Source organism: Leucoraja erinacea, chromosome 3, assembly GCF_028641065.1.
Source record: "Leucoraja erinacea ecotype New England chromosome 3, Leri_hhj_1, whole genome shotgun sequence".
NCBI classification, from domain to species: Eukaryota; Metazoa; Chordata; class Chondrichthyes; order Rajiformes; family Rajidae; genus Leucoraja; species Leucoraja erinaceus.
The window spans coordinates 8134435-8160787 of record NC_073379.1 but is presented as its reverse complement, the minus strand read 5'-3'; the positions used below and the strand labels follow the sequence as shown (position 1 = coordinate 8160787).

The window sequence follows — 26353 nt, the reverse complement described above, 5'->3', positions numbered from 1 at the left end:
TAGGTCAGCATTCCGTAGTAGCTCAGTCTTTAGCTTTTGATCAGTCATGCCACTGACAAGTTTGTCTCGTATTTTCTAACAAGAGGAATCAAATATAGGAGCAAAGAGGTCCTTCTGCAGTTGTACAGAGCCATAGTGAGACCACACCTGGAGTATTGTATGCAGTTTTGGTCCCCTAATTTGAGGAAGGACATTCTTGCTATTGAGGGAGTGCAGCGTAGGTTTACAAGGTTAATTCCCGGGATGGCGGGACTGTCATATGCTGAGAGAATGGAGCAGCTGGGCTTGTACACTCTGGAGTTTAGAAGGATGAGAGGATATCTCATTGAAACATATAAGATTATTAAGGGCTTGGACACGCATGTTCCCGATGTTGGGAGAGACCAGAACCAGGGGCCACAGTTCAAGAATAAGGAGTAAGCCATTTAGAACGGAGACGAGGAAACTTTTTCTCACAGAGAGTGGTGAGTCTGTGGAATTCTCTGCCTCAGAGGGCGGTGGAGGCAGGTTCTCTGGATGCTTTCAAGAGAGAGCTAGATAGGGCTCTTAAAAATAGAGGAGTCAGGGGATGTGGGGAGAAGGCAGGAACGGGGTACTGATTGGGGATGATCAGCCATGATCACATTGAATGGCGGTGTTGGCACGAAGGGCCGAATGCCCTACTCCTGCACCTATTGTCTATTGTATTAACTCTTTAGACATATTCCCGAAGCAGCATCGCTGAGTCATATATTTTAAATCACAAATAAATCGTTCAACAAGTTCATTGGGAAGCTGTTGTCGTGCGAAGAACTGGGTCTTTCCAAGATACGGTTAGATGGTACGTCACACCGTTCGCGGAATTTACGCAGCAGGACATTGAGGTTACGCACGGTCTCAGCTGGTACGACTACATGACCGTTATCATCAAGAACGGCTTGTGCGAAGTGGAAGGTCTGCGCTCTCATCCTGCTAGGTTTCGTAGAAGCGAAGATTTGACTTCATCCGGGTCATTTCGATCGACGATGTTGATATAGTGTTCGTAGTCGATTTCGAAGAGCCTCCATCGTTCTCCGATGTCCAAGTCAAAGATGAGCTGTGCTGTCTTGCAGCACGAGTGAGCCATGGTAATACAAATAAAAGCTGATAAAAGGCAAATAAAACCCGATATACGGACGCAATGGGTCACTTCACACTGACTGACACCATGTAAATGACTTAACAGACACAGGTCTGGAGTTTAAATCATCTTTAATCACAAGGTATAATAGAGCAGTACAGCAGGTTGTTAGCTCATTGCTACCGCTGGTATAACTAACGTAACATAGGAAATGGGTGTTAATATAGTACGGTGGAGTTAGTGGTACTATACTACTCTGATTGGTTCACATGCAATAACCAATCTACAGTGACGTTTTGGGTCAAGTCCCTTCTGTAGACTCAGGTCTGAAGAAGAGTCAAGACCCAAAACGTCACCTGTTCCCTTTCTCCAGTGATGCTGTCTGACCCGCTAAGTTACTCCAGCTTTTTGTGTCTATGTTCGGTTTAAACCAGCATTTGCAATTTTTTCCTACACAAGCCAAAAACAAGATTTGCATGAACATGAAGAAAATGGTGGGATATGGATCACGAGCAGACAGAGGAGATTAGTTTAACATAGTTAATTAGTTAGTTAATACGTTTATTGTCACGTGTACTGAGGTACAGTGAAAAGCTTTTTTGTTGCGTGCTATCCAATCAGTGGAAAGACTGTACATGATTACAATTGAGCCATCCACAGTGTACACATACAGGATAAAGGGAATAATGTTTAGTGCAAGATAAAGTCCTGCAGAGATAGTCTGGCGGTCTCCAACAAGATAGATGGAAGGTAGGACCACTCTCTAGTTGGTGGTGGGATGGTTCAGTTGCCTGATAACAGCTGGGAAGAAACTGTCCCTGAATCTGGAGTTGTGCGTTTTCACACTTCTGTACTTCTTGTCTGATGGGAGCGGGGAGAAGAGCTCAAGAGTTCAAGTTCAAGAGAGTTTATTGTCATGTGTCCCTGATAGGACAATGACATTCTTGCTTTGCTTTAGCACACCAGAACATAGTAGGCACGAATACAGAACAGATCAGTGTGTCCATATACCATTGTATAAATATATACACACATTAATAAATAAACTGATAAAATGCTAATAAACAGATTATGGGCTATTAATGTTCAGAGTTTGTCCGAGCCGAGTTTAATAGCTTGACGGCTGTGGGGAAGCAGCTATTCCTGAACCTGGTCGTTGCAGTCTTCAGGCTCCAGTCTTCAGAGGGAGAGTCCAGGGTGAGACTGGTCCTTGATCATGCTGGTGGTCTTGCATCATGAAGTGTAGATGGAGTCAATGGAAGGGAGGATTGGTTTGAGTGATGGTCTGGGTTGCGTCCAAAATTCAGCAATTTTTTTACGCTCTTGGATGGAGCTGCTCCCAAACCATGTTGTGATGCATCCCAATAAAATGCTTTCTGCGGCGCATCTGTAGAAGTTGGTGAGAGTTGTTGGGGACATTCCTAACTTCCTAAGCCTCGTAAGGAGGTAGAGACGTTGGTGTGCTTTCTTGGCCATTGCTTTGTAATGGCTGGTCCAGGAAAGGTTGCTGGTGATATCTATGTTACTAAATCTCTGATCTTGGCCACTTTTGGCCGACTGTGCTGTGATTTCCGAGATAACGCCGCCACCTACGGCCGTCATTTTTGGCCACCTCGCTCAGAGCCCCCCTCCGCCGTATGAGTGGGGAGGATTTTTTCCGTCGATGAAAAATGAGAGAGATATTAACGTTTTTACAAAATTCCCCATTCTTTCTGCTGCCCCCGCTGGCGGCAGGGGGAGGGACCATAAAACCAGGAAGTGTCGTGCCTCATTCAGTCTCTGCCAGACCAGGAAGCGAGAAGGTCACGGCTCTCTGAGCTGCGAATAACACTGAACGCACGTCTACTCCACGGTGAGTCCCCTCGATGCGGCTGTAAAGTGGCTGCAGCCCTTTTTATCAAGTTTGTGTTCACAAAATGAATTTTGATTGTCGGTGTCTGCAGCCCAATTGTTTGCCTCGCCTTTTTTTAACAAGTTTGTGTTCACAAAATGAATTTTGGTTGTCGGGTAGCTGCAGCCCAATTGTTTGCCTTGGCTTGGCTTTTAAAATCGTTGCAATAGTTGGATGCCTGCACAAGCATCCATACGGCGCACAATGTCTATACTAGCCCTCTGGAAACCAGTACCTTCAGCCCGCAACACACACACTAGCGCAACAGACAGCCGCCCCCCCCCTCCCCACTGGCGAGCAGTATTGGAATTGGTGGAGAGATGGAATATTGCGTTGGTGACCTGCCCTCCTGTGTGATACTGGGACCCAACGGGTCCCACTTAGTCTAGTTTACTCCTAAAAACCCGAAGCCTTAAACCATCTCTACTTAGGCACCGTCAACGCATATTTGGTATGACGTTCAACATCAACATCATGTGTCTATGATGCAAATGAATACATTTCTAATCCAGCATCATGAAACTAATAGGTTAAGTGAGGGATGAATTCCAACCAGGCCAAAAGGGATTGTTTCTTCAGGATATATTCTGCTTTGCTTTTGGGCCTCATAAACTCAAGGTGCTGGATGACCTGGTTGAGCTCTGACACCATTTAGGTAGCTAGACCTTATATCAAGAGGGCCAGAATACAGAAACAGCGATGTAACACTGAGGCTCTATAAGGTGCCGGAGTACTGGAGCACATTTGGGAAGAATGTACTGGCCCTGGAGATGGTCCAGAGGAGGTTTACAAGAATGATTCCAGGAATGAGTGGGTTAGCATATGATGAGCGTTTGACAGCTGGAGTTTAGAATGTTTAGGGGGGGGTGGGAAACTCATTGAAACTTACAGAATAATGAAAGGCATAGATAGAGTGGGTGTGGAAAGGAAAGGATGTTTCCACTGGTGGGAGAGTCTATGACCAGATGCCATAGCCTCAGAATTAAAGGGCGCTCTTTAAGAAAGGTGGTGGTGAGGAACTTCCTTAGTCAGAGGGTGGTGAATCTGTGGAACTCACTGCCTCAGAGAGCTCTGGAGGCCAAGTAAGTGGACATTTTTAAGGCAGAGATAGACAAATTTTTGTCAAGGGTTATGGGGAGAAGACATGAGAACGGGGTTAGGAGACAGAGATCAGCCATGATTGAATGGTGGAGTAGACTCGATGGGGCCGAATGGCCTAATTCTACTATTAACTTCTGACTCTTCATGGTCTCCAGCAGTTGGATCTGGCTGAGATTACCCAGCCTTTAAAATGGTAAATCTGCTCAGATGTCCTGCTTGCTACCACAACCTCATTCTCCAGTCTGAAGAAGGGTCTCGATCTGAAATGTCACCTATTTTTTTTCTCCGGAGATGCTGCCTGACCCGCTGAGTTACGCTAGCATTTTGTGTCTATCCTCAATGTAAACCAGCATCTGCAGTGACTTCCTACTCATTCATTTAAAAGTTGATTTTAATTTTGTAACAGTTGTTTCATTTTAGTTTAGTTCAGTTCAATTTAGTTTATTGCCACGTGTAACGAGGTACAGTGAAAAGCATTTGTTGTGTGCTAACCAGTCAGCGGAAGGACAATACATGATTACAATCAAGCCATTCACAGTGTACAGTGTACATAAGGGAATAACATTTAGTGCAAGAAAAAAACAAAGCTTTTTTTAAAAAGTTTCAAATGCCAGAGACATGGTGAAATCCCTAAAGGACAGCCAGAAAAACTGAAACAACTGGCAAAACCGAAACAGAGTTTTGGCAGTTGTCAAAAGGATTCCAGAGCAACTTTACAGGTTTCATACTAGCCCAGCTACATTTCATTACTTTGAACAAGGTCCTTCCACAAACAATAGTCTTGCCCAATTCATATACTTTACAGGCCAGCAAGATCAGTCTTGAGGGAGTGGAAAAAGCAGGCAGCGGGCCCCGTTCCTTGAAAGTGCCGTCACAGGTAGATCAGGTGTTTAAAAAGGCATACATCAGTCAGAGTATTGAGTATAGACTTTGGGAGGTTATTTTGCAGTTATACAATATGTTGGTGAGGCCACATTTACAGTATTGCACTCAGTTTTGGTCATCATGTTATAGGAAAGATGTCAAGCTGGTAAGGGTACAGAGAAGATTTACAAGGATGTTGCCAGAAGCTGAGGGCCTGAGCCATAGGGAGAGATTGAACAGGCTAGGACTTAATTCCTTGGTGCGTAGGAGGATGAGGGGTAAACTTATAGAGGTGTAAAAATTCATGAGAGGAATGGGTCTGCTAAATGAACAGTCTTTTGCCCAGAGTTGGTCGGAGTGGATATACGTGGAGGAGTGGAGGCACGTCACACAGCATGGAAACAGGCTCTTCGGCCCAATTTGCCCATGCCAACTAAAATGACCTGCCTGCATTTGGCCCATAGCCTTCTGAACCTATCCTATCCACGTACCTGACCAAATGTTTTTTTTTTCCAATTGTTGACAAGCGAAACCTTGTCAACAGTGTATTGCAATGAGAAAACATTTCAACAAATACAAATTAATTTTACATCTGCAAAAGCTAACAGTTCACAAAAAAATTATAAACTTACCACAGGTTCGACTTTCAGACATTTCTTTTTGGGAATCTTTTTAAGGATGTCATTGACCTCAACGCTGAAATAAAATTATACATTGGTGGTAAGTCATTGTACACATAGAAACAAATGCACAACAATTCACACTCATTCACTCATGAAGCTGGGCAGGTGTTGAATTTGTGAAATATTATTGTACGACCACAAATTGCAAATTAAATTAAATCGCTGATTATTCAGAGCCTTATTGTACTACATCTACATTTCCAAACACACTCAGCTTCCTGCTCAATGTGGGAAGAAACCGCAGTTCACGGAGAAATCCCACGCAGAATGAGCGGACATCAGATCACAGGCAGAATGTGCAAACTACGTACAGGCAGCACCAGTAGTCAAAATCAAACCTGGGTCTCGGCAGGCAAGGCAGCAACTCTACCGCTGCGCTGTCATGCTGCCTCAAATGGACTAATGAGATTCAAGATAGTTTATTGTCATGTGTCTCTGATAGGACAATTACATTCTTGCTTTGCTTCAGCGCAACAGAACATAGTATGCATTGACGACAATGAGGAGATTAAGTGAACTCATTCTTGTGTCATTGAAATGTCATTCACTTCAAGGACTTTCCAAATATAAATAAACTTTGGAATAACAAAATCAATGCTTGAAAAATAAGTTGGAGCATTTTATTGTCACATGTGACAAGGCAATGTGCATTTATTTGCTTGCCTACCCATGGTATACAAATAGCGGCCACCTACGGCGATGATAAAAGTTACAAAGTACACCAGCTCCTCCATTGCTCCCCTCCCCTCCGGGTCCCGATTGTCCATTGTTCTTCCCCCTCCCTCACGGCAGTCCCCCCCATGCCGTCCTCCATTGCTCGCCCCCCCCCCCCCCCTCACGGCGATCCCCCCACACTCTCATCGACCGCGGGTTGACCCACCGTGCTCAGTAAGCATTAACTCAAATCCTAACGATGGCCCCAAACACCTATCCCAAAATATTATCAACATATTTAATATATTCCATTCTGTTACTTACGGCACAAATTTTAAGATGGCTTTGGAGCTACTGTTCTCCGTGAGTTCTGAAGCCTGTGTAGAGACGTGGGATGTAGGCCATATAAACAGGGTACTCTCTATTCCAACTAGGATGGTAGCTTGCGAATTCACCTTATTAATGGCTTCCGTAATGGCTTCAGAAAAGCCTTTTGTAATCCCTTTGTCTAATTCCAATGAAGAAAACAATTGGTTAGTTTCATACAATACCAATACTGATATTTGAAATGTAGTTATACAGCTTGTAGTTCACCATAACTTCTTCTGCATTGTCTGGCAGTAAAGTTGCTGCCTTACAGCGCTAGAGACCCGGGTTCGATCCTGACTACGGGTGCTGTCTGTAAAAGGTTTGTACGTTCTCCCCTTCAACTACATGGACTTTCTCAGAAATCTTTGGTTTCCTCCCATACTCCAAAGACGTACAGGTTTGTAGGTTAATTGGCTTGGTGTAAATGTACAATAGTCCCTAGTGTGTGTAGGTAGTATTAGTGTGTGGGGATCGCTGGTTGGTGCGGACTCGGTGGGCCGATGGACCCATTTGCGCACTGTATCTCTAAACCAAACTAAATTATGCTTAGTTATCCAAATGTAACCAAAATAGAAAACATCTGCAATGGCTTTGCATCAATTTCCAAAGCCATTAGCTCTGGCTTCCCCAAAGACCTTTCCTTCTCTCTGCCATTTCTTATCTACAGCCTGTCTCTCAATGACTAACTCATCACCTCCCTTGAACCAGCCATTATGTTCAAATTTAAGTCCACTCATCTGATGACCATGCATATGCATATGCAGAAATTTCCTGCAAATAAATATTGAGAGTATAAATGACTAAAGAAATTTGGTGTGTCTCGATAACTCTTATTCATTCCCACAGAAACTCCATAGAAAGCATCCGATTGGGATGCATCACAGATTGGTATTGCAACTGCTCTGCCCAAGACAGCAAGAAACTGTAGAAGTCTGAAGAAGGGTCTCGACCCGAAACGTCCCCCATTCCTTCTCTCCAGAGATGCAGCCTCACCCGCTGAGTATCTCCTGCATTTTGTGTCTACCTTCGATTTAAACCAGCATCTGCAGTTTTTTCTTACACAAAAAACTGCAGAGTTGTAAATGCAGCACAGATCATTGTGTAAATCAGCCTTTCCACACCCCATTGATTCCAACTGGATTTCATGCTGCCTCGGGAAAGCAGCCAACATAATCAGGGATCATTCGCGTGATTGGGACGGCACGGTGGTGCAGCAGTAGAGTTGCTGCCTCACAGCGCCAGAGTGTTGTGAATCTGTGGAATTCTCTGCCACAGTAGGCAGTGGAGGCCAATTCAATGGATGTTTTCAATAGAGAGTTGGATTTAATTCTTAGGGCTAAGGGAATCAAGGGATATGGGGATAAAGCCAGAATGGAATACTGATTTTCGATGATCAGCCATGACCATATTGAATGGCGGTACTGACTCAAAGGGTCGAATGGCCTACTCCTGCACCTATTTTCTATATTTCTATGACCCGGGTTCAATCATGACTACGAGTGCTGTCTATAGAGTTTGCACGTTCTCCCCGTTTCCGCGTGGGTTTCCAGGGGCGCTCCGATTTCATCCCACACTCCAAAGACGTGCAGGTTGTAGGTTAATTGACGTCTGTAAATTATCTCGTGTGTACGATAGAGCTGGTGTACGGGGTGATCGCTGGTCGGCACTGATTAGATGGACAGAAGGGCCCGTTTCCACGCTGTATCTCTAAACTAAACTAAATTTAGGATGTTGTTGATGGCAAGTCATAGAGACGTAATATGAAGCGGCCATAGGTAAATTAATCAGTTGATATTTTCTAAGCTGGACTTTAATTGTATTCTTATGAAAATGGCACAAGTGACATACCTAACCTAATTTGCTTGATCTTTATTAGCATTAGTCCAGCTGCCTTAACTATTTAAAAATACCATAATAAATTCAATAACATGATTATTTACAGTCAACTGGCAGGAAAGGAATATTCAGGGTATCACTGGGCAACAAAACAGCAAAGGTATCTAACTAATTGCAAAACTATCACTCAGATAGAAAGGACAGAGATCACTTTTTTCAATAAATTAAATACATTTAAATAGACAGGAAGGAACTGCAGATGCTGGTTTACACCAAAGATAGCCACAAAATGCTGGAGTAACTCAGCGGGACAGGCAGCATCTCTGGAGAGAAGGAATGGGTGATGTTTCGGATCGAGACCCTTCGACAGTCATGCGAGGGGGAGGCATAGCAATATGGAAGGGTAAGTTGCGAAAACGAGAGATCAAAGGAGACGAACATCAAGGAATAGATCATTGTTAGCTCAGGGGGGCAATGAGGCATACAATCAGTAATATAGAGTTTGGAGAATCCATGGGTACGAGTTAAAAGTAATAAAGATTATTAACATAATTTTCACACACAAAATCTCATCACATAAATCATTATTCGGGAATTTCTCAAAGAACAAATAGAAAACATGTTACAAAATTACATTATTTAAATGTTCAAAATCCTCACCATCTGTTTTATGCAGGAATCCATCCAAAGGTATTCTTCCCTTTATTCGGAACAACAAGTCTTCAGTATCAAGTGGCAGCTGAAATAAATGGATTGAGGGAAAGTAATCTACCTACATCAATACTGCAAGTTTTTTCTATGTACACTGAATACTTCTCTCTGTCTGTGGTGGTCATGTAGCTATGCTCTTCCATAAGTACAGAAACTCTAATCCACTTATTCATACCATAAAATAACTGACGAACCCTTGAATCAGTTTCATAAGTTCATAAGTATTAGGAGCAGAATTAGGCCAATCAGCCCATCAAGTCTATTCCGCCATTCAATCATGACTGATCTACTGCTCCCTCTCAACCCCATTCTCCTGCCTTCTCCCCATAACCCCTGACACCCATACATCAAGAATCTATCTATTTATCTATCTCTGCCTTAACATATTCATTGACTTGGCCTCCACAGCCTTCTGTTTAATCCAATAATCAGTGAAGGCATACCAACATGAGATTGGAAGAGATTGAGGAAATTCAGATATCTCCATATCCACCTCCATTTTGAACATTTCAATGGAATCTACCTCCACTATTATCCCCAATATGCATTCCACACACTAACCTTGCCACATAATACTTTTATTTTTTTGCTTGCCAATCACCATTACCTTACATCCTCTAATCGATACTGTTCATGATTTTTTAATACCTTAATTTGATTAAGGCATCTTAAGAATAATGAAAGGCCTGGATAGAGTTGACGTGGAGAGGATGTTTCCAGTAGTGGGGGAGTCTAGGACCAGAGGTCATAGCCTCAGAATAAAAGGATGTTCCTTTAGGAAGGAGATGAGGAGGAATTTATTTTGTCAAAGTGTGGTGAATCTGTGGAATTCATTGCCACAGAAGGTTGTCGGGGCCGTCAATAGATATATTTTTAAGGCAGAGATAGATAGTTAATTGGTACAGGTGTCAGGGGTTAGGGGGGAGAAGGCAGGAGAAATGGGTTGACAGGGAAAGATATATCAACCATGATTGAATGGTTGCCATTGAATTACTTGCCATTCAACAGAATGGCCTAATTCTGCAATGACCTAGACCACCTTCCAGCCTCTTTTGTTTCAACACCAAGAATCCCAACTTCTTCAGTCCATCCACAAACTAAAGTCCCTCAAGACGAGACACGATGAACAGTGAACAGTAAGCAATAGTAGGGTTTATACAGGTAGATACATCTGTAATCCTTATGTACTGACCTCTTCATTACCAGAAAGATTAACAGAAAGTTGAGAGAAAACTATTTCAATCAATTAATCTTGAGCGGAGAAATAAAAAGGTACTGAAGGATCTCAGTGGGTCAGGCAGCATCTGTGGAGGGAGATGGCGTTCGTGTGTGTCCAATGAATCATGGGGGTCTGCCTGAAACGGTGGTAGGAAGAGAAACCCTTGTTACATTTAAAAAGATTCTGAATGAGTAGCATTACCAAACACTGATTTTGGCATGGGCACCATGGCCTCCTTCTTAAGTGTATTGGAAGTTAAATTTGGAAGGTTGAATAACAGGCAGGTAGAGTCAAAGAGTTATCTAATTATTTGTTTTACATAGTTGTGTTCACATGTCGAAAACTTTGCCATAAGTTTTTACTTTAGGAGACTATGGAGGGGGGAGGGGGAACTTCATTGAAACATACAGAATAGTGAAAGGCTTGGATAGAGTGGATGAGGAGAGGATGTTTCCACTAGTGGGAGAGTCTAGGACTAGAGGTCAAAGCCTTAAAATTAAAGGATGTTCTTTTAGGAAGGAGATGAGGAGGGTGGTGAATCTGTGGAATTCATTGCCACAGAAGGCTGTAGAGGCCAGATCAGTGGATATTTTTAAGGCAGGGATAGATAGATACTTGATTAGTACGGGTGCAGTTTTGGGGACAGAGCTTTCTCCAGGGCAGCTACCAGGCTCTGGAACTCCCTCCCCCAACTGATCCGCAATTCTGTGTCCCTCACCATCTTCCAGTCCCGCCTCAAGACCCATCTCTTCACCTCTGCCTATCCTTAGCCCCACGTCCCCCTCCCTTTTCATCTGTGCATTAATTGCCTCATATTGTGTTTTGTATTGAATTCTGTCTTTACTTTGTGTACTAGACATGTCTCTACTATTTATTTCATTCCCCTTACATGTTTTTCCTCTACCTGCTAAATTTTTGTAAGGTGTCCTTGAGACTCTTGAAAGGTGCCCATAAATAAAATTTATTATTATTATTAATAGACAATAGGTGCAGGAGTATGCCATTCGGCCCTTCAAGCCAGCACCGCCATGTAATGTGATCATGGCTGATCATCCCCAATCAGTACCCTGTTCCTGCCTTCTCCCCATATCCCGACTCCGCTATTTTTAAGAGCCCTATCTTGAAAGCATCCAGAGAACCCGCCTCCACCGTCCTCCAAGGCAGAGAACTCCACAGACAGGGATAATGGGGTGAAGGCAGGATAATGGGGTTAGGAGGGAAAGATCGATCAGCCATAATTGAATGGCAGAGCAGATTTGATGGGCCGAATGGCCTAATGCTACTCTGCCGTACTTTGACAAAAGGAAGCAACTGACAGAAAGGAGTTTTCTTGTAAATGAGGAAACGTGTTTTTCTTTCAGCCCTCTGTGATGGAATTTCTTACTTCTCTGGTATAAATATTTTCAAATTGTACTCAGAGAAGACTTATTTTGTTCACCATTGTGTTGAGCATATCTCAAATACCCTAAAACAAGCAATAACTCAATTTTGACAAAATCTTCAGTTGCTTCCTTTTGTCAAATTAGGGCAGTACTATCCCATATTAAACCAGCATCTGCAGTTCCTTCCAACACACACCTATGTCAAATGTTACAAACAAGGATAAAAAGATCATTCTGGTTGTCAAAATCATTTGTCATTTAGATGAGGGGGCGAGGGTCCCGGGCCCTGTGTTGACGGTGAAGCCTGTGGGCCGGGCCGGGCCCACTGGGGAAGGAACAGGCCGCGCCCGCCCGCCTGCCCGCCCGCCAGGCCGCAGGATCTGCCCCACTCGGGGCTCTCCTCACCATGTTTATTCCGCTGGGCGAGTCGCCGGCCACTGTCTGCACCAGACGCCTTCAAACAGCCGCCGCCCACCTTCGATCTCCCCGCCTCAACACCGCCACGTCACGTTGTTGCCCGGCGCCGTTGCCGCGGAAACCATTCAGCCCGCGCCGCCGCCATCTTCGTGAGGGGCGCCGCCGCCGTGTTGGTTGTTGTCGCCGCCATCTTTGTGAGGGGCGCCGCCGCCGTGTTGTTTGTTGTCGCCGCCATCTTTGTGAGGGGCGCCGCCGCCGTGTTGTTTGTTGGCACCGCCATCTTTGTAAGGGGCGCCGCCGCCGTGTTGTTTGTTGTCGCCGCCATCTTTGTGAGGGGCGCCGCCGCCGTGTTGTTTGTTGGCACCGCCATCTTTGTAAGGGGCGCCGCCGCCGTGTTGTTTGTTGTCACCGCCATCTTTGTGAGGGGCGCCGCCGCCGCCGGCGCCGCCATCTTCGTGAGGTGGCACCGCAACCATCTTTGTGAGGGGGTACACAAAATTGCTGGAGAAACTGAGCGGGTGCAGCAGCATCTATGCAGCGAAGGAAATAGGCGACGTTTCGGACCGAAACCCTTCTTCAGACTGATGGGGGGTGGGGGAGAAGAAGGAAGGAAAAGGGGAGGAGGAGGAGGAGCCCGATGGCGGGCGGATAGGAGCAAAGATTATAGAGGAGCAAGATAGACCACTCCTCGAAAAACGCGTAGTATGACGTGTGTGATCGTCGACCCCATTTTTCGAGGCATTTATTGGGCTTCCCCCACACTGTCATGGCGTCCTTATCTAAATTTCATCTCACTGCTCTGCTATCAAGTATTCTAATCGTAAATCTAAACGACCCGACCTGTCATTCTTTAGGTTACACAGAAAAGCTGGAGAAACTCAGCGGGTGCAGCAGCATCTATGGAGCGAAGGAAATAGGCAACGTTTCGGGCCGAAACCCTTCTTCAGACTGATCGGGGGTGGGGGTGGGTGGGGGACAAGAAAGGGAAAAGGAGGAGTAGCCAGAAGGCTGGAGGGTGGGAGGAGACAGCAGGGGAGCTGAGGAAGGGGAGGAGACAGCAAGGACTAACAGAATTGGGAGAATTCGATGTTCATGCCCCGGGGGTGCAGACTCCCCAAACGGAATATGAGGTGCTGTTCCTCCAATTTCCGGTGCTGCTCGCTGTGGCCATGGAGGAGACCCAGGACAGAGAGGTCGGAGGCGGAGTGGGAGGGGGAGTTGAAGTGCTGAGCCACCGGGAGGTCAGCTTGGTTATTGCGGACCGAGCGGAGGTGTTCGGTTTAGGTTCCCCAATAAAAAAAGAAAGGTGAGAAAATATTTTTATTATTTTCAGTCGATATTCTGTCGTGAAAATGTTATTTTCTGTTCTCCCATCAACGGCCATTGGGAAACTGGGTTTGTCGGTACATTAGAAAGTTATTAGACTTATTTTTTAATAGACCTTTACCATAATAATAAAGACAATTTTAACACTTCTGTACGTTTTTGGTTTTGTTCTTGTAAGGGATTGGTCTCCACAATATGGCCCGCGGACACATTAGGTCCAGTGACCAGGAGATTTTTCGAGCTCAGGTTCAAGTCCGAGAATGGGCGGCTGTTACCCATTATATTCCTCGAATTGTCAAGACATCACAAGCAAAGATCACAAGCCCGCCGTGAAAATCAAATATTATACAACTCTGCTCTATCACCTTTGGGTGCAATTGTGGGTCGGGGGGTTCGGCCGCAATCAAAGATACTAGTGGAGCTCTGCTCTATAATCTTTGGTCGGAATGGGACGGCTGCGCGTTATAATGTGCTATCGTTCCACTCTCCCTCTCCCCCTTCTCCCTGTCCCCCTTCTCCCTCCCCCTTCTCCCTCTCCCCCCTTCTCCCTCCTTCTTCTCTCGATCTCTCTCTCCCCTCCTCTCGATCTCTCGCTCCCCTCTCTTCTCTCGATCTCTCTCTCTCTCTCCCCCTCTCTTCTCTCGATCTCCCTCCCTTTCCTCTCTCCCTCCCTTCCATCTCTCCCTCCCTTACCTCTTCGTGAGAGTTGGCAGCTCTGCTATTCCTTGGGTCCAAAAGAGGATAGAAAGAAAATACTTAATGGTCTTTGTAAGAAGATTTTAATAAGCTCTTCTACATTTAAGGTAAATTGACATATTAGAGGCAAAAAGCATTTTCAATATACAGGTCTCTCCACACAACTGAAAACAATTGCATTTAAGTGATATATCATCCATTGTTCAGGCAATTAGGTTACAATAAACTTCCTACATATTCCAGGAATGCATCTCATAAAAATGGGAGAGGCTTAAATGCATTGTAAAATCATAAATCCATGTTGACTTGGACTAATCCTTTTACTGCTATCCAAATGCCCCATAATTACATCTTTAATAATTGACTCCAGCATCTTTCACACCACCAAAGTCAGGCTAACTGGTCTGTAATTCCCCGTTTTCTCTCTCTCGCTCCTTTCTTGAAAAGTGGGATAGCATTAGCTATCCTCCAATCCACAGGAACTGATCGTAAATCTATTGATCGTTGGAAAATAATCATATGTATAAATATGTATGTGTATATATGCATGTATGTGTATATATGCATGTATATGTATATGTGTGTATATATGTATGTATATATATGTTTATATGTGTGTATGTATGCATATAAATGTATCCATATGTATGCGTGTATTTGTATGTGTGCATATGTATGTGTATACATATGTATGTGTATATATGTATGTGTATATATATGTGTGTATAAATATATACAGGTATATGCATATATATATTATTACTATATAATTATATATATAATTGCCTTTATGGTTTATGTATATCATCTTACAAGACAAATAAATTAGTAGTGATTATTTAAATCAAAGTTGCTTCTGATCCATGAGAATAAACTTAATTATCTCTAACTTGCCTTTCACACACAGACACACATTCATATAAATATATAAAATATGTATACGTTAAATTTAATTTTGTGCAGTGTGTGTTAAAGCAATACAATGCAAGGTGAAACTACGCAAAGGAGGGGGCTGTTCCTGCTACAAGATACTCGAGGATCTTTGCTTTGGATCAAAGATTATAGCGGAGCTCTATAATCTTTGGTTTGGATTTCAGCGGGTAGCATACCGGAAGTCGCGTGTCGCATTAAAAAATGGCTGCCGTGACGTTCCGTCACGTACTACACGCCTGTCCATTGGATTTCGGAGGAGTGGTCTATCTTGCTCCTCTAGGATCTTTGGATAGGAGAGTGGGAGGAGACAGCTAGAGGGTTAAGGAAGGGGAGGAGACAGCAAGGGCTAGCAAAATTGGGAGAATTCAATGTTAATGCCATCCGGACGCAAGGTCCCCAGGCGGAATATGAGGTGCTGTTCCTCCAATTTCCGCTGTTGCTCACTCTGGCAATGGAGGAGACCCAGGACAGAGAGGTCGGATGGGGAATGGGAAGGGGAGTTGAAGTGCTGAGCCACCGGGAGGTCAGGTTGGTTATTGCGGACTGAGTGGAGGTGTTCGGTGAAAAGATCGCCCAACCTACGCTTAGTCTCCCCAATTTAAATCAGCTGACACCTAGAGCAGAGGATGCAGTAAATGAGGTTGGAGGAGATGCAGGTGAACCTTTGTCGCACCTGGAACGACTGCTTGGGTCCTTGAATGGAGTCGAGGTGGGAGGTGAAGGGACAGGTGTTGCATTTCTTGCGGTTGCAACGGAAAGTACCCGGGGAGGGGGTGGTGCGGGAGGGAAGGGAAGAATTGACAAGGGAGTTGCGGAGGGAGCGGTCTTTGTGGAAGGCAGACATGGGGTGAGATGGGAAGATGTGGCGAGTGGTGGGGTCACGTTGGAGGTGGCGGAAATGGCGGAGGATTATGTGTTGTATTTGCCGGCTGATGGGGTGAAAGGTGAGGACAAGAGGGACTCTGCCCTTGTTGCGAGTGCGGGGATGGGGAGAGAGAGCAGTGTTATGGGGTATGGATGAGACCCTGTTGTGAGCTTCATCTATGGTGGCGGAGGGGAATCCCCGTTCCCTGAAGAACGAGGACATTTCTGATGCCCTGGTATGGAATGTCTCATCCTGGGAACAGATGCGGCGTAGGCGGAGGAATTGGGAGTAGGGGATGGAGTCTTTACAGGGGGCAGGGTGGGAAGACGTGTAGTCCAGATAGCCATGTGAGTCAGTGGGTTTGTAATGTATGTCGGTCAGGAGTCTGTCCCCTGCGATGGAGATGGTGAGGTCAAGGAATGGTAGGGAAGTGTCGGAAATGGTCCAGGTGTATTGGAGTGCCGGGTGGAAGTTGGTGGTGAAGTGGATGAAGTCAGTCAGTTGTGTGTAGGTGCAGGAGGTGGCCCCAAAGCAGTCGTCAATGTAACGGAGATAGAGGTCGGGGATGGGGCCCTGGTACGTATTGAACAAGGATTGTTCAACGTACCCGACAAAGAGGCAGGCGTAGCTGGGGCCCATGCGTGTGCCCATAGCTACGCCTTGTGTTTGGAGGAAATGGGAGGAGTCAAATGTAAAGTTGTTGAGGGTGAGGACCAACTCCGCTAAGCGGAGGAGAGTGTCAGTGGCTGGGTATAGGTTGCTCCTCTGGTCGAGGAAGAACCGGAGGGCTTTGAGGCCATCCTGGTGGGGGATGGAGGTGTATAGTGACTTGACATCCATGGTGAAGATGAGGGGGTGAGGGCTAGAGAGTGGAATGCGTGGAGGCGGCGGAGAGTGAGGTGTCTAGAACATAGGTAGGAAGGGATTTGACCAAGGGGGATAGGATGGAGTCAAGGTATGTGGAGATGAGTTCGGTGGGGCACGAACACGCAGAGACAATGGGTCTGCCGGGAGAGCCGGGTTTGTGGATTTTGGGGAGAAGGTAAAAACGGGCCGTGCGGGGCTGGGGAACGATGTGGTTGGAAGCTTGGTCGGGCAGGGCGTGGGAATTGATGAAGTCGGTGATGGTGCTAGAAATGGTGGCCTGGTGCTCATCAGTGGGGTCATGGTCCAAGGGTAAGTAGGAGGAGGTGTCCGAGAGTTGGCGCGTGGCCTCAGCTTTGTAGAGATCGACGCGCCAGACTACCACGGCACCTCCCTTGTCGGCTGGTTTGATGACCCAATCTGGGTTTTTGCGGAGTGAATCAATGGCAGTGCGTTCAGAGGGGGAAAGATTAGAGTGAGACAAGGGAGTGGAGAAGTTGAGGCGGTTGACGTCGCGGCGGCAGTTCTGGATAAAGAGTTCCAGAGCCGGGACTTTACGAGGGGGGTTCCACGAGGAGGGGGTGCGTTGGAGACGGGGAAAAGGGTCATCATTGGGGGGCGAGGACTCCTTCCCATGGAAGTGCGCTGTGAGGCGGAGACGACGGTAGAAGCGCTCCAAGTCATGGTGGGCGCGGAACTTACTTCTTGGACATCTTTGTGAGGGGGATGCCGCCGCCATCTTTATAAGGTGCACCCTATGCATTGGCGCCCAGATAATGTGACCTGTATATTCAGCAAATATTCAAACAAGAATATATGAAGAGGTGTTTTTTTTCTTTTTTGTTTTGCATGCATATTTTATATTTTCATTAAAGTTTATTTTTGAAATGTAAAAAAAATATTTGGCGGTGTTAGTCTTATTGTCGCCCTCTTTTGTCCTGCATTTTTGAGCTTCTTTGTTACTTTTCACCTCTTTTCCCATTTACCCACCTGAGCTTTCCGACTGACAAAGCAGTGGTTTATTCGTCATGGTACTATTTATATCATGATACTCGTGATTTCAAGAGAGTCAAGAGTGTTTAATTGTCATATGTACCGAAACAGAACAATTGTGTGTCCCTTTCCGCAGAGACCGCTTTCTGCAGAGACCGTTCCCTCTGCAACTTCCTGGTCAACACGTAGCTTCCCATCTTAACCACCCCCTCCCCAGGTACTTTACCCTGCAAATGCAGGAGATGCAACACCTGTCCCTTTATCTCCTCCCTTGACTCCATCCAAGGACCCCGGGAGTCTTTCCAGGTGAGGCAGAGGTTCACTTGCACCTCCTCCAATCTCATCTACTGCATCCGCTGTCCCAGGTGTCAATTTCTGTACATCGGCGAGACCAAGCGCAGGCTCGCCGATCGTTTCGCTGAACATCTCCTCTCTGTCTGCCTTAACCTACCTGATCTCCCGGTGGCTCAGCACTTCAACTCCCCCTCCAATTCCTAATCTGACCTTTCCGTCCTGGGCCTCCTTCATGGTCAGAGTGAGGCCCAGCGCAAATGGGAGGAACAGCACCTAATTTTTCGCTTGGGTAGCTTACACCTCAGCAGTATGAAATATTGACTTCTCTCTTGAAATAGCCCTTGCTTTCCCATTCTTTCCATCCCGCCCCCCCTCCCCAGGTCTCTCACCAGTCTTACTATCTCCAATTACATTCTATCTCTGCTCCACCCCCCTCCCCTGACATCAGCCTGAAGCAGGGTCTCACCCAATATGTCACCCATTCCTTCGCTGCCTGTCCCTGCTGAATTACTCCAGCATTTTGTGTCAAACTTCAATTTAAACCAGCATCTGCAGTTCTTTCCTACAAATCATGTATCCCTTAAACCTTATCTATACACTGTAAATGGATTGATTGTAATCATGTATTGTCTTTCTGTTGACTGGTTAGCACGCAACATAAGCTTTTCACTGCACCTCGGTACACGTGACAATAAACTAACCTGAAATGAAATTCTTACATGCATCAGTAGAATGGGCCTGTAAACACAGTACTTATAGATAATATAATAATTTTAAAAAGAATAAATGAGTTTGAGTTTAGTTTATTGTCACATGTGATATAATATTTGGTAGTGAAAAGCTTTTGTTGCCTGCTAACCAGAGGAAAGACAATCCATGATTACAATCGAGCCATCAGGGAATAACGTGAATAAGTAAAGAAAGCAATGTTGCTGTTGGAGTAGAAATTTAAAAGAGAGGAGTGATTGTAATACGTGATAGCAGATCCACATCTGAGACTAGCACTCAAAGAGTCACCTGGGTTGGGCACCATCTTGGATCGGAGGAGTACAATAATATATTAAAAAGGCCAAAATCCCCAGTGCAACCAAGACAGTTCAGAGTTTAAGTGTTCAAGAGACTGGTGGTCGTTGGGAAGAAGCACTTTCTGAACCTGGAGGTCACTGTTTGTAGACCTTCTTCTGGATGGCAAGTCTGAAATGAGAGCATGGGCAGGGTGGTGTGGGTCCTAGATGCTGCTGACTGCCTTTTGAGGTTGCATGTTTCCGTGCTGTGTGATTCTGACAGATCTTTTCACTGGATGTAAAATTATGTTTTCATTTTTCCCCCTTCTGATTAAAGGTTGCTGTCCTGAAGCTCCATTATAACCATGTTCATATTGTTAGACCAAAGAGCTGCTTTTACATTTTCTAATCAGTCAAGAGTCAAGTCAAGAGTGTTTTATTGTCATGTCCCGGATGGGACAATGAAATTCTTACTTGCTGCATCACAACAGAATATGTGAATATGTAAACCTAGTACATAACGGGGGATGAGAAAAAAAAGAAACAGTTCAATATATCAATATCAAAAGTTCAATATACTATATCAATGTGCTAGGTATAAACAGGACTCAAGGGACACATTACGCAGAGGCTTGGGGAGCGAGAAGCAATGCGTTAGTTTATTAAAGTGCAATATTTACAAGATGACAATTAATCAGAATAAATATAAGACAGCTCAAGTGAAAGGGTATACTGTTCTTGAAACAAACAGGCACCTCAAAAAATAGCGGCAGTTTGTATAAAACAAGATAGTAAGGAATTCGGTGGGTCAGGTAGCATTTGTTGAAGGAAATGGACAGTTGATATTTCAGGTTGAGACCCTTCATCTACACTGAGTTAGTTTTCACTCTCAGTTTACCTGAAGGGATTGAAGCAGAAACGTTGACTGTCCATTTCCCTCCACAGATGCTGCCTGATCCACTGAGTTCCTCCTGCTACGCTCTATTTTTTTGCTACAGATTCCAGCATCTGCCGTTTCTTGAGTCTTTTCTCATTTTCTGGAGGTCAGGTAGCCTCTATGGAGGGGTGTAGACAGGCGATGTTTCAGGACGGGACCCTTCTTCAGGACTGGAGTGGAGAGGAGGTAAAGGGTAAAATGCAGTGAAGCGAAGGGAAGCTAGACTCAAAGTGCTGGAGTAACTCAGCGGGTCAGACGGCATCTCTGGAGAAAAGGAATAGGTGACGTTTCGGCTCGAGACCCTTCTTCAGATGAGGTTGGGCAAGAGCTGACAAGTGATAGGTGGATCCAGGTAAGGAAGGCTTGAGTAGCAGCTGGGTCAGATGGGGGAGAATAGATTGGAGGTAGGCACAAAGACTGGAGGTGTTAAGTGGAGAAGACAAATGGCTGCAGATGGTAGAATCTGGTAAGGAACTGGCGAGGTGTGAAATATAGAACTAGAGGGAGGGATGTTGAATAAAGATCAAGCTCATACAAAGTGATTAGAATCTGAATCCATAGTCTTTTATTAGCAACTGCAGAGATAACTCAACGAGCTTTCATCTCAGCATGCATAACTAGCCTAAGAGAGCGAGGGGGGAGCTCTCTAATAAGCCTGTGGGCAGAGCCACAGTATGAGTGACATTCATCGACAGGTGGGTTGATGGAAATGGTGAGGTAGGGGTGAGTGACGAGGAGGTGGAGGAGGGGAGAGGAATTGTGTGACAGGAGCAGGGGGAGTGGAACAAAAGGTGTGTGTGAGAGAATTGATATAAAATGCTGGAGTAACTCAGACTGAGAGAGGAGGAGAACTTCTTCAAAGTTGGCATACCAAAGTAGACACACCTGTCTGCGGTATAAACCAGCATCTGCAGTTCCTTCCTACACATTTTATGTGAGAGGACCTGGGTAGGTATCTGAAGGAGAGAGAATGGTTATTAACCTACAACTGAAGATTTCAATGTTCATCCTGAAGATAGATACAAAATGCTGGAGTAATGCAGCGGGACAGGCCGCATCTCTGGAGAGAAGGAATGGGTGACGTTACAGGTCGAGACCCTTCTTCATGCTTGTTGGGTTGTAGACCACCCAAGCAGAACTTCAACGACAGCACAGAAAATGCAATGGAAAAGGCCATAATGGGTAGGGGTATTGAAGTGGCTTGCAACTGGAAGCTCCAGCTGGCTTTAGTAGGTAGAACGTGTGTTCAATGAAATAGTAACCTAGTCTTTACGTGGATCCACCTGAGCGGAGGAGTTCTCAGCGAGGGCACATGAATGCAAGGGTTGAGGTTGGAGGAGGTGCATTTAAGTCTCTGTCTCATCTGGAATGGCTGTAATTGGTCCCTGAATGGAGATATTATTAAAGATCAACAACCTTGCGTTTGAAGCAATTTATGCAAGAGGATATATTTAGCCGCTGTTTTTTTTATTGCAGGGTTATGAAAGCAGATACCCATCCTGAGGGGTGAGAGCATAATGTTGTCAGCCTCCTGTGCATCTGAAATTTCTGTTCTTCTCCAGCCACAAGTCCATAATCAATCCTTCAAGAGGCAGAGATGTTAAATTCCTTCTGGTCTCACAGGCAGGAAGATGTCATAAACCTCCGACGTCTCCCAGAAATCTGCTCCTTTCCACTCAATAGCCTAAAATGTACAAGATGGTTAAATCCACTAAATGTGAATTGCAGTAATCATATTCATACGGAGGTACAGCATGCTGTAGCATCCTTCAGCCCACTAGAGGGCTTAGGAATTTCAACATGTCCCCTACAACTCCCACCAACTTCTACCGATGCGCCGTGGAAAGCATTTTATCGGGATGCATCACACCATGGTTTGGGAACAGCTTCATTCAAGACCGCAAGAAATTGCAATAGATTGTGGACGCAGCCCAGACCATCACACAAACCAACCTGCCTTCCCTCCTCTTCCCTCTCCCATCGGGCAAAAGGTACATTTGTATGAAAACGCACACCTCCAGATTCAGGGACAGTTTCTATCCAGCTGTTATCAGGCAAATGAACCATCCTATCACCAAGGTAGCAGAGCTGACCCACTATTTACCTCATTGGTGACCCTCGGACAATCTTTGATCAGACTTTACTGTCTTTATCTTGCACTAAACGTTATTCCCTTATCATGTATCTGTACACTGTAAACGGCTCGATTGTAATCATGTATTGTCTTTCTGCTGACTGGTTAGCGCGCAACCAAAGCTTTTCACTGCACCTCAGTACACGTGACAATGAACTAAACTGACTACACATTCACGACTGAGCATACATTTTCACACCAATCCCAGTCCTTTCCCATTTTATTCTCCCTTTATTCCAGTTGAATCACCCCTCCAGATTCAACATCTCACTTAAACACCAGGGAGAATGTACAGTGGCCAATCAATCTTTCACACTACACATTTTAAGGAAGTGGGAGAAAACTGGAACACTCAATAGACAATAGACAATAGGTGCAGGAGTAGGCCATTCGGCCCTTCGAGCCAGCACCACCATTCAACGTGATCATGGCTGATCGTCCACAATCAGTACCCCGTTCCTGCCTTCTCCCATATCCCTTGACTTTGCTATATTTAAGAGCTCTGTCTAGCTCTCTTGAAAGTATCCAGAGAACAAGCCTCCACCATCTTCTGAGGCAGAGAATTCCACACTCACAACGCTCTGTGTGAAAAAGTATTTCCTCATCTCCGTTCTAAATGGCTTACCCCTTATTCTTAAACTGTGGTTCCCTGGTTCTGGACTCCCCCAACATCGGAAACATTTTTCCTGCCCCTAGCATGTCCAAACCCTTAATAATCTTATATGTTTCAATAAGATCCCCTCTCATTCTTCTAAATTCCAGAGTATACAAGCCCGGCTGCTCCATTCTATCAACATATGACAGTCCCGCCATCCCGGGAATTAACCTGGTGAACCTACGCTGCACTCCCTCAATAGCAAAACCTTCTTCCTCAAATTGGGAACAGTGACGGACGCACCACACATCTCTGTCCTCCAGTTCCTGCGGACTTCCGCCGCTGAAAGTATTGGATTTTGGTGTGACTGCTTTATCATCATTCCTTACAATGCTATGTACGACAGTGAATAAAACTGATTGTATTGTATTGTATTGTATTGCATGTACGACAGTGATTGCAAATTCTACTGAAGTGTGGATGGCCGTTGGCTCACTAGAAGCTCATCCGCCTTTTAACAGGTCTTGTTTTTGGTCCCGCTGACCAATCTAGTGCACAACTTTTAATGCAAACAGTGTGGTCTCCTCCATGTTAGAGAACCCAAATGCACATCAGGTGTGCATCAAGTTCAGTCTGCAGGAGTGATCCTGAACTTCCATTTTCCTGCCATTTTAGTTCATCTTCCTACCTCCTCTGACCTCTCTCTGTGTGCCTTCCTACACTGTTACATTACAATACAAATGTAAGATCGAGGAACAACACCTCATCTGCCAGGTACTTGAAGGTGAAGTCACAAATAGATGAGGTGGTCAAAAAGGCTTTAGGCACATTGCCCTATTAAGTATAGAGTATAGAAGTTGGGAGGTCATGTTGCAGTTGTATAAGGCGTCGGTGAGGTTGCATTTAGAGTATTGTGTTCAGTTCTGGGCTCCATGTTGTAGGAAAGATGTTGTCAAGCTGGAAAGGGTACAGAGAAGATTTTCCAGGATGTTGCCAGAACTCGAGGGTCTGAGCTACAGGGAGAGATTGAGTAGGCTGGGTCTTTATTTCTTGAAGCACATGAGGATGAGGGGTGATCTTATAGAGGTAGAAAGAATTATGAGTGGAATAGATCGGGTAGATGCAACAGTCTCTTGTCCAGAGTAGGGAAATTAAGGACCAGAGGGCATAGGTTTAAGATGAATGGGAAAAGATTTAATAGGAATCTGAGGGGTAACTATTTTAACAACATGGGCAGTGGGTGTATGGAACGAGCTGCTAGAGGTGAGATAATCGCAATGTTTAAGAAAGTTAGGCAGGTACATGGATGGGACAGGTTTGATAGGATAAGGACCAAACGCAGGCAAGTGGGACTGGTGTAGATGGGAAATGTTGGCTGGTGTGGGAAAGTTGGGCCGAAAGTCTGTTTTATGTATTACTTAATCTATGAACCAATGTTGTATAATGTTAGCACCTCCACCAAAGTAAAGCACTTTGGTCAACGAGAGTTGTTTTTTAAATGTGCTATAGAAATAAAAGTGACTTGATTTCACATGTTTCTACGCTCTATGACTATAACTGCAGATGTTGGAATCTTGAGCACAGCATAGAGTGCTGTGGGAATTCAGCGGATCAGGCAGCATTTGTGGAGGGAATGGCAAACACCATTTTGGGTTGAGACCCTTCTTTGGACATCTTCCATCTGGGCATGTTAAAGCGTGTGGGACTCATTGAATAGATAATCTCCTCCTCTCATAATTAACTCCCCCTCCAATGCCATCAAAATTAGTCTTGCCCCATTTTAACTTGGAGTCATAAGATGTACAGCACAATAACAAGTCCTTCTGTCCACTTTGTTCATGCCGACCAGTTGGTCCCATTTGCCTGCATTTGGACTGTAGTCCTCTAAACACTTCCTATCCATACATCTCACCCGCTGAGTTTCCCCACCATTTTTGTCTACCTTTGATTTTTCCAGCATCTGCAGTTCTTTCTTAAACATACATCTGTCCAAATCGCTGGATACTTTCAAGAGAGAGCAAGATAGGGCTCTTGAAGATGGCGGAGTCAGGGGATATGGGGAGAAGGCAGGTTCGGGGTACTGATTGGGGATGATCAGCCATGATCACATTGAATGGCGGTGCTGGCCCAAAGGGCCGAATTGCCTACTCCTGCACATTTTGTCTATTGTCTAAATGTATTTTAAACTTGTGGACCAGTCTAGTCACTTTCCATATCCATTTAAAGACTAATAGAATTATGGTCACTGCAGTCAAAGTGCTCCCCTACTGACACTTCAGACACTTCAGTCCCAGCTTCATTTCCCAAGAGAAACATAGAAACATAGAAAATAGGTGCAGGCGTAGGCCATTTGGCCCTTCGAGCCAGCACTGCCCTTCAATATGATCATGGCCAATCATTCAGAATTCCTGCTTTTCTTCTCATATCCCTTGATTCCGTTAGCCCCAAGAGCTACAGTAAATCTAACTCTCTCATGAATACATCCAGTGAATTGGCCTCCATTGCCTTTATTCCACAGATTCACAACTCTCTGGGTGAAAAAGCTTTTCCTCATCTCAGTCCTAAATGGCCTACCCCTTATTCTTAAACTGTGACCGCTGGTTCTGGACTCCCCCAACATCGGGAACATCTTTCCTGCATCTAGCCTGCCCAATCCCTTAAGAATTTTATATGTTTCTATAAGATCCCCGAGAAGATTGCTGCCTTTTTGGTATGGTTTGTGAAACATTATCAGAGACATTTAGAGAACGATTCTTAGACAATATTCTCTTATAAAATTAAAAAAATCAATTTACTAATAAAAAATGTTTCATAATTTTTGCTGTTTTGATTCTCGTGGGAAAGACCTTTTTTTTTTTAATTTCCATACATCAGATAACAAAGGTCTGAGCTATAGGCAGAGGTTGAGTAGGCTGGGACTCTATTCCTTGGAGCACAGGAGGACGAGGGATGATCTTACAGAGGTGTACAGAATCATGAGAGGAATAGATCGGGTAGATGCACAGTCTCTTGCCCAGAGTAGGGGAATCGAGGACCAGAGGACATATGGTTAAGGGGAAGGGGAAAAGATTTAATAGGAATCTGTTGTGTAACCTTTTCATGCAAGGGATTCTTGGTTCTTGGTTTCTTGGTCCTCCAAAATATTCCAAATGGAATTTAAACTGGAGATGGTGGAGGGAGGACCTAAGCAAGAAAGGGTTTTTGGGAAGAAAGAGCTACTTTAAATTTAGTTGCATCTGGTTGGGTAACTATGGTAGGGTGAAGACTATTCCTTGCTTTACTTGTGCGGGGGAAGAATGAATTGCTGTACACATCTGTCTTGGTAGCTGGTATCTCAAATTGGGTCGAATGCCCTCGTCTGCATTGGTTTGGGTTTGGTGTAGGTTTTGTAATTTATGTCGAGCTGACCATTTAACATTTTGTAAAAACAGGTCAAACGGCGAGCTTCACGCCTGTCTTGGTGAGGGTTCCACCCCAGTGAATTCA

The 26353-nt window shown here is 44.9% G+C and overlaps 2 protein-coding genes across 2 annotated transcripts in view; both read right to left on the bottom strand.

Moving 5' to 3' along the window:
• LOC129695237 (ufm1-specific protease 2-like) overlaps positions 1-12366 on the bottom strand; it is a 41415-nt gene extending 29049 nt beyond the window's left edge. The window contains exons 1-4 of the mRNA XM_055632017.1: positions 12215-12366; positions 9158-9236; positions 6617-6800; positions 5588-5651 (exon numbers count right to left, since the gene is read on the bottom strand). Of these exons, the coding sequence (XP_055487992.1) occupies positions 5588-5651; positions 6617-6800; positions 9158-9236; positions 12215-12217 (330 nt within the window). The 5' untranslated portion in view covers positions 12218-12366. The remainder of the gene's footprint in view (positions 1-5587; positions 5652-6616; positions 6801-9157; positions 9237-12214) is intronic.
• Positions 12367-20784: 8418 nt separating this feature from the next.
• Positions 20785-26353, bottom strand: part of LOC129693701 (ufm1-specific protease 2-like) — a 35529-nt gene continuing 29960 nt past the window's right edge. The window contains exons 10-11 of the mRNA XM_055630485.1: positions 21760-21822; positions 20785-20793 (exon numbers count right to left, since the gene is read on the bottom strand). Of these exons, the coding sequence (XP_055486460.1) occupies positions 20785-20793; positions 21760-21822 (72 nt within the window). The remainder of the gene's footprint in view (positions 20794-21759; positions 21823-26353) is intronic.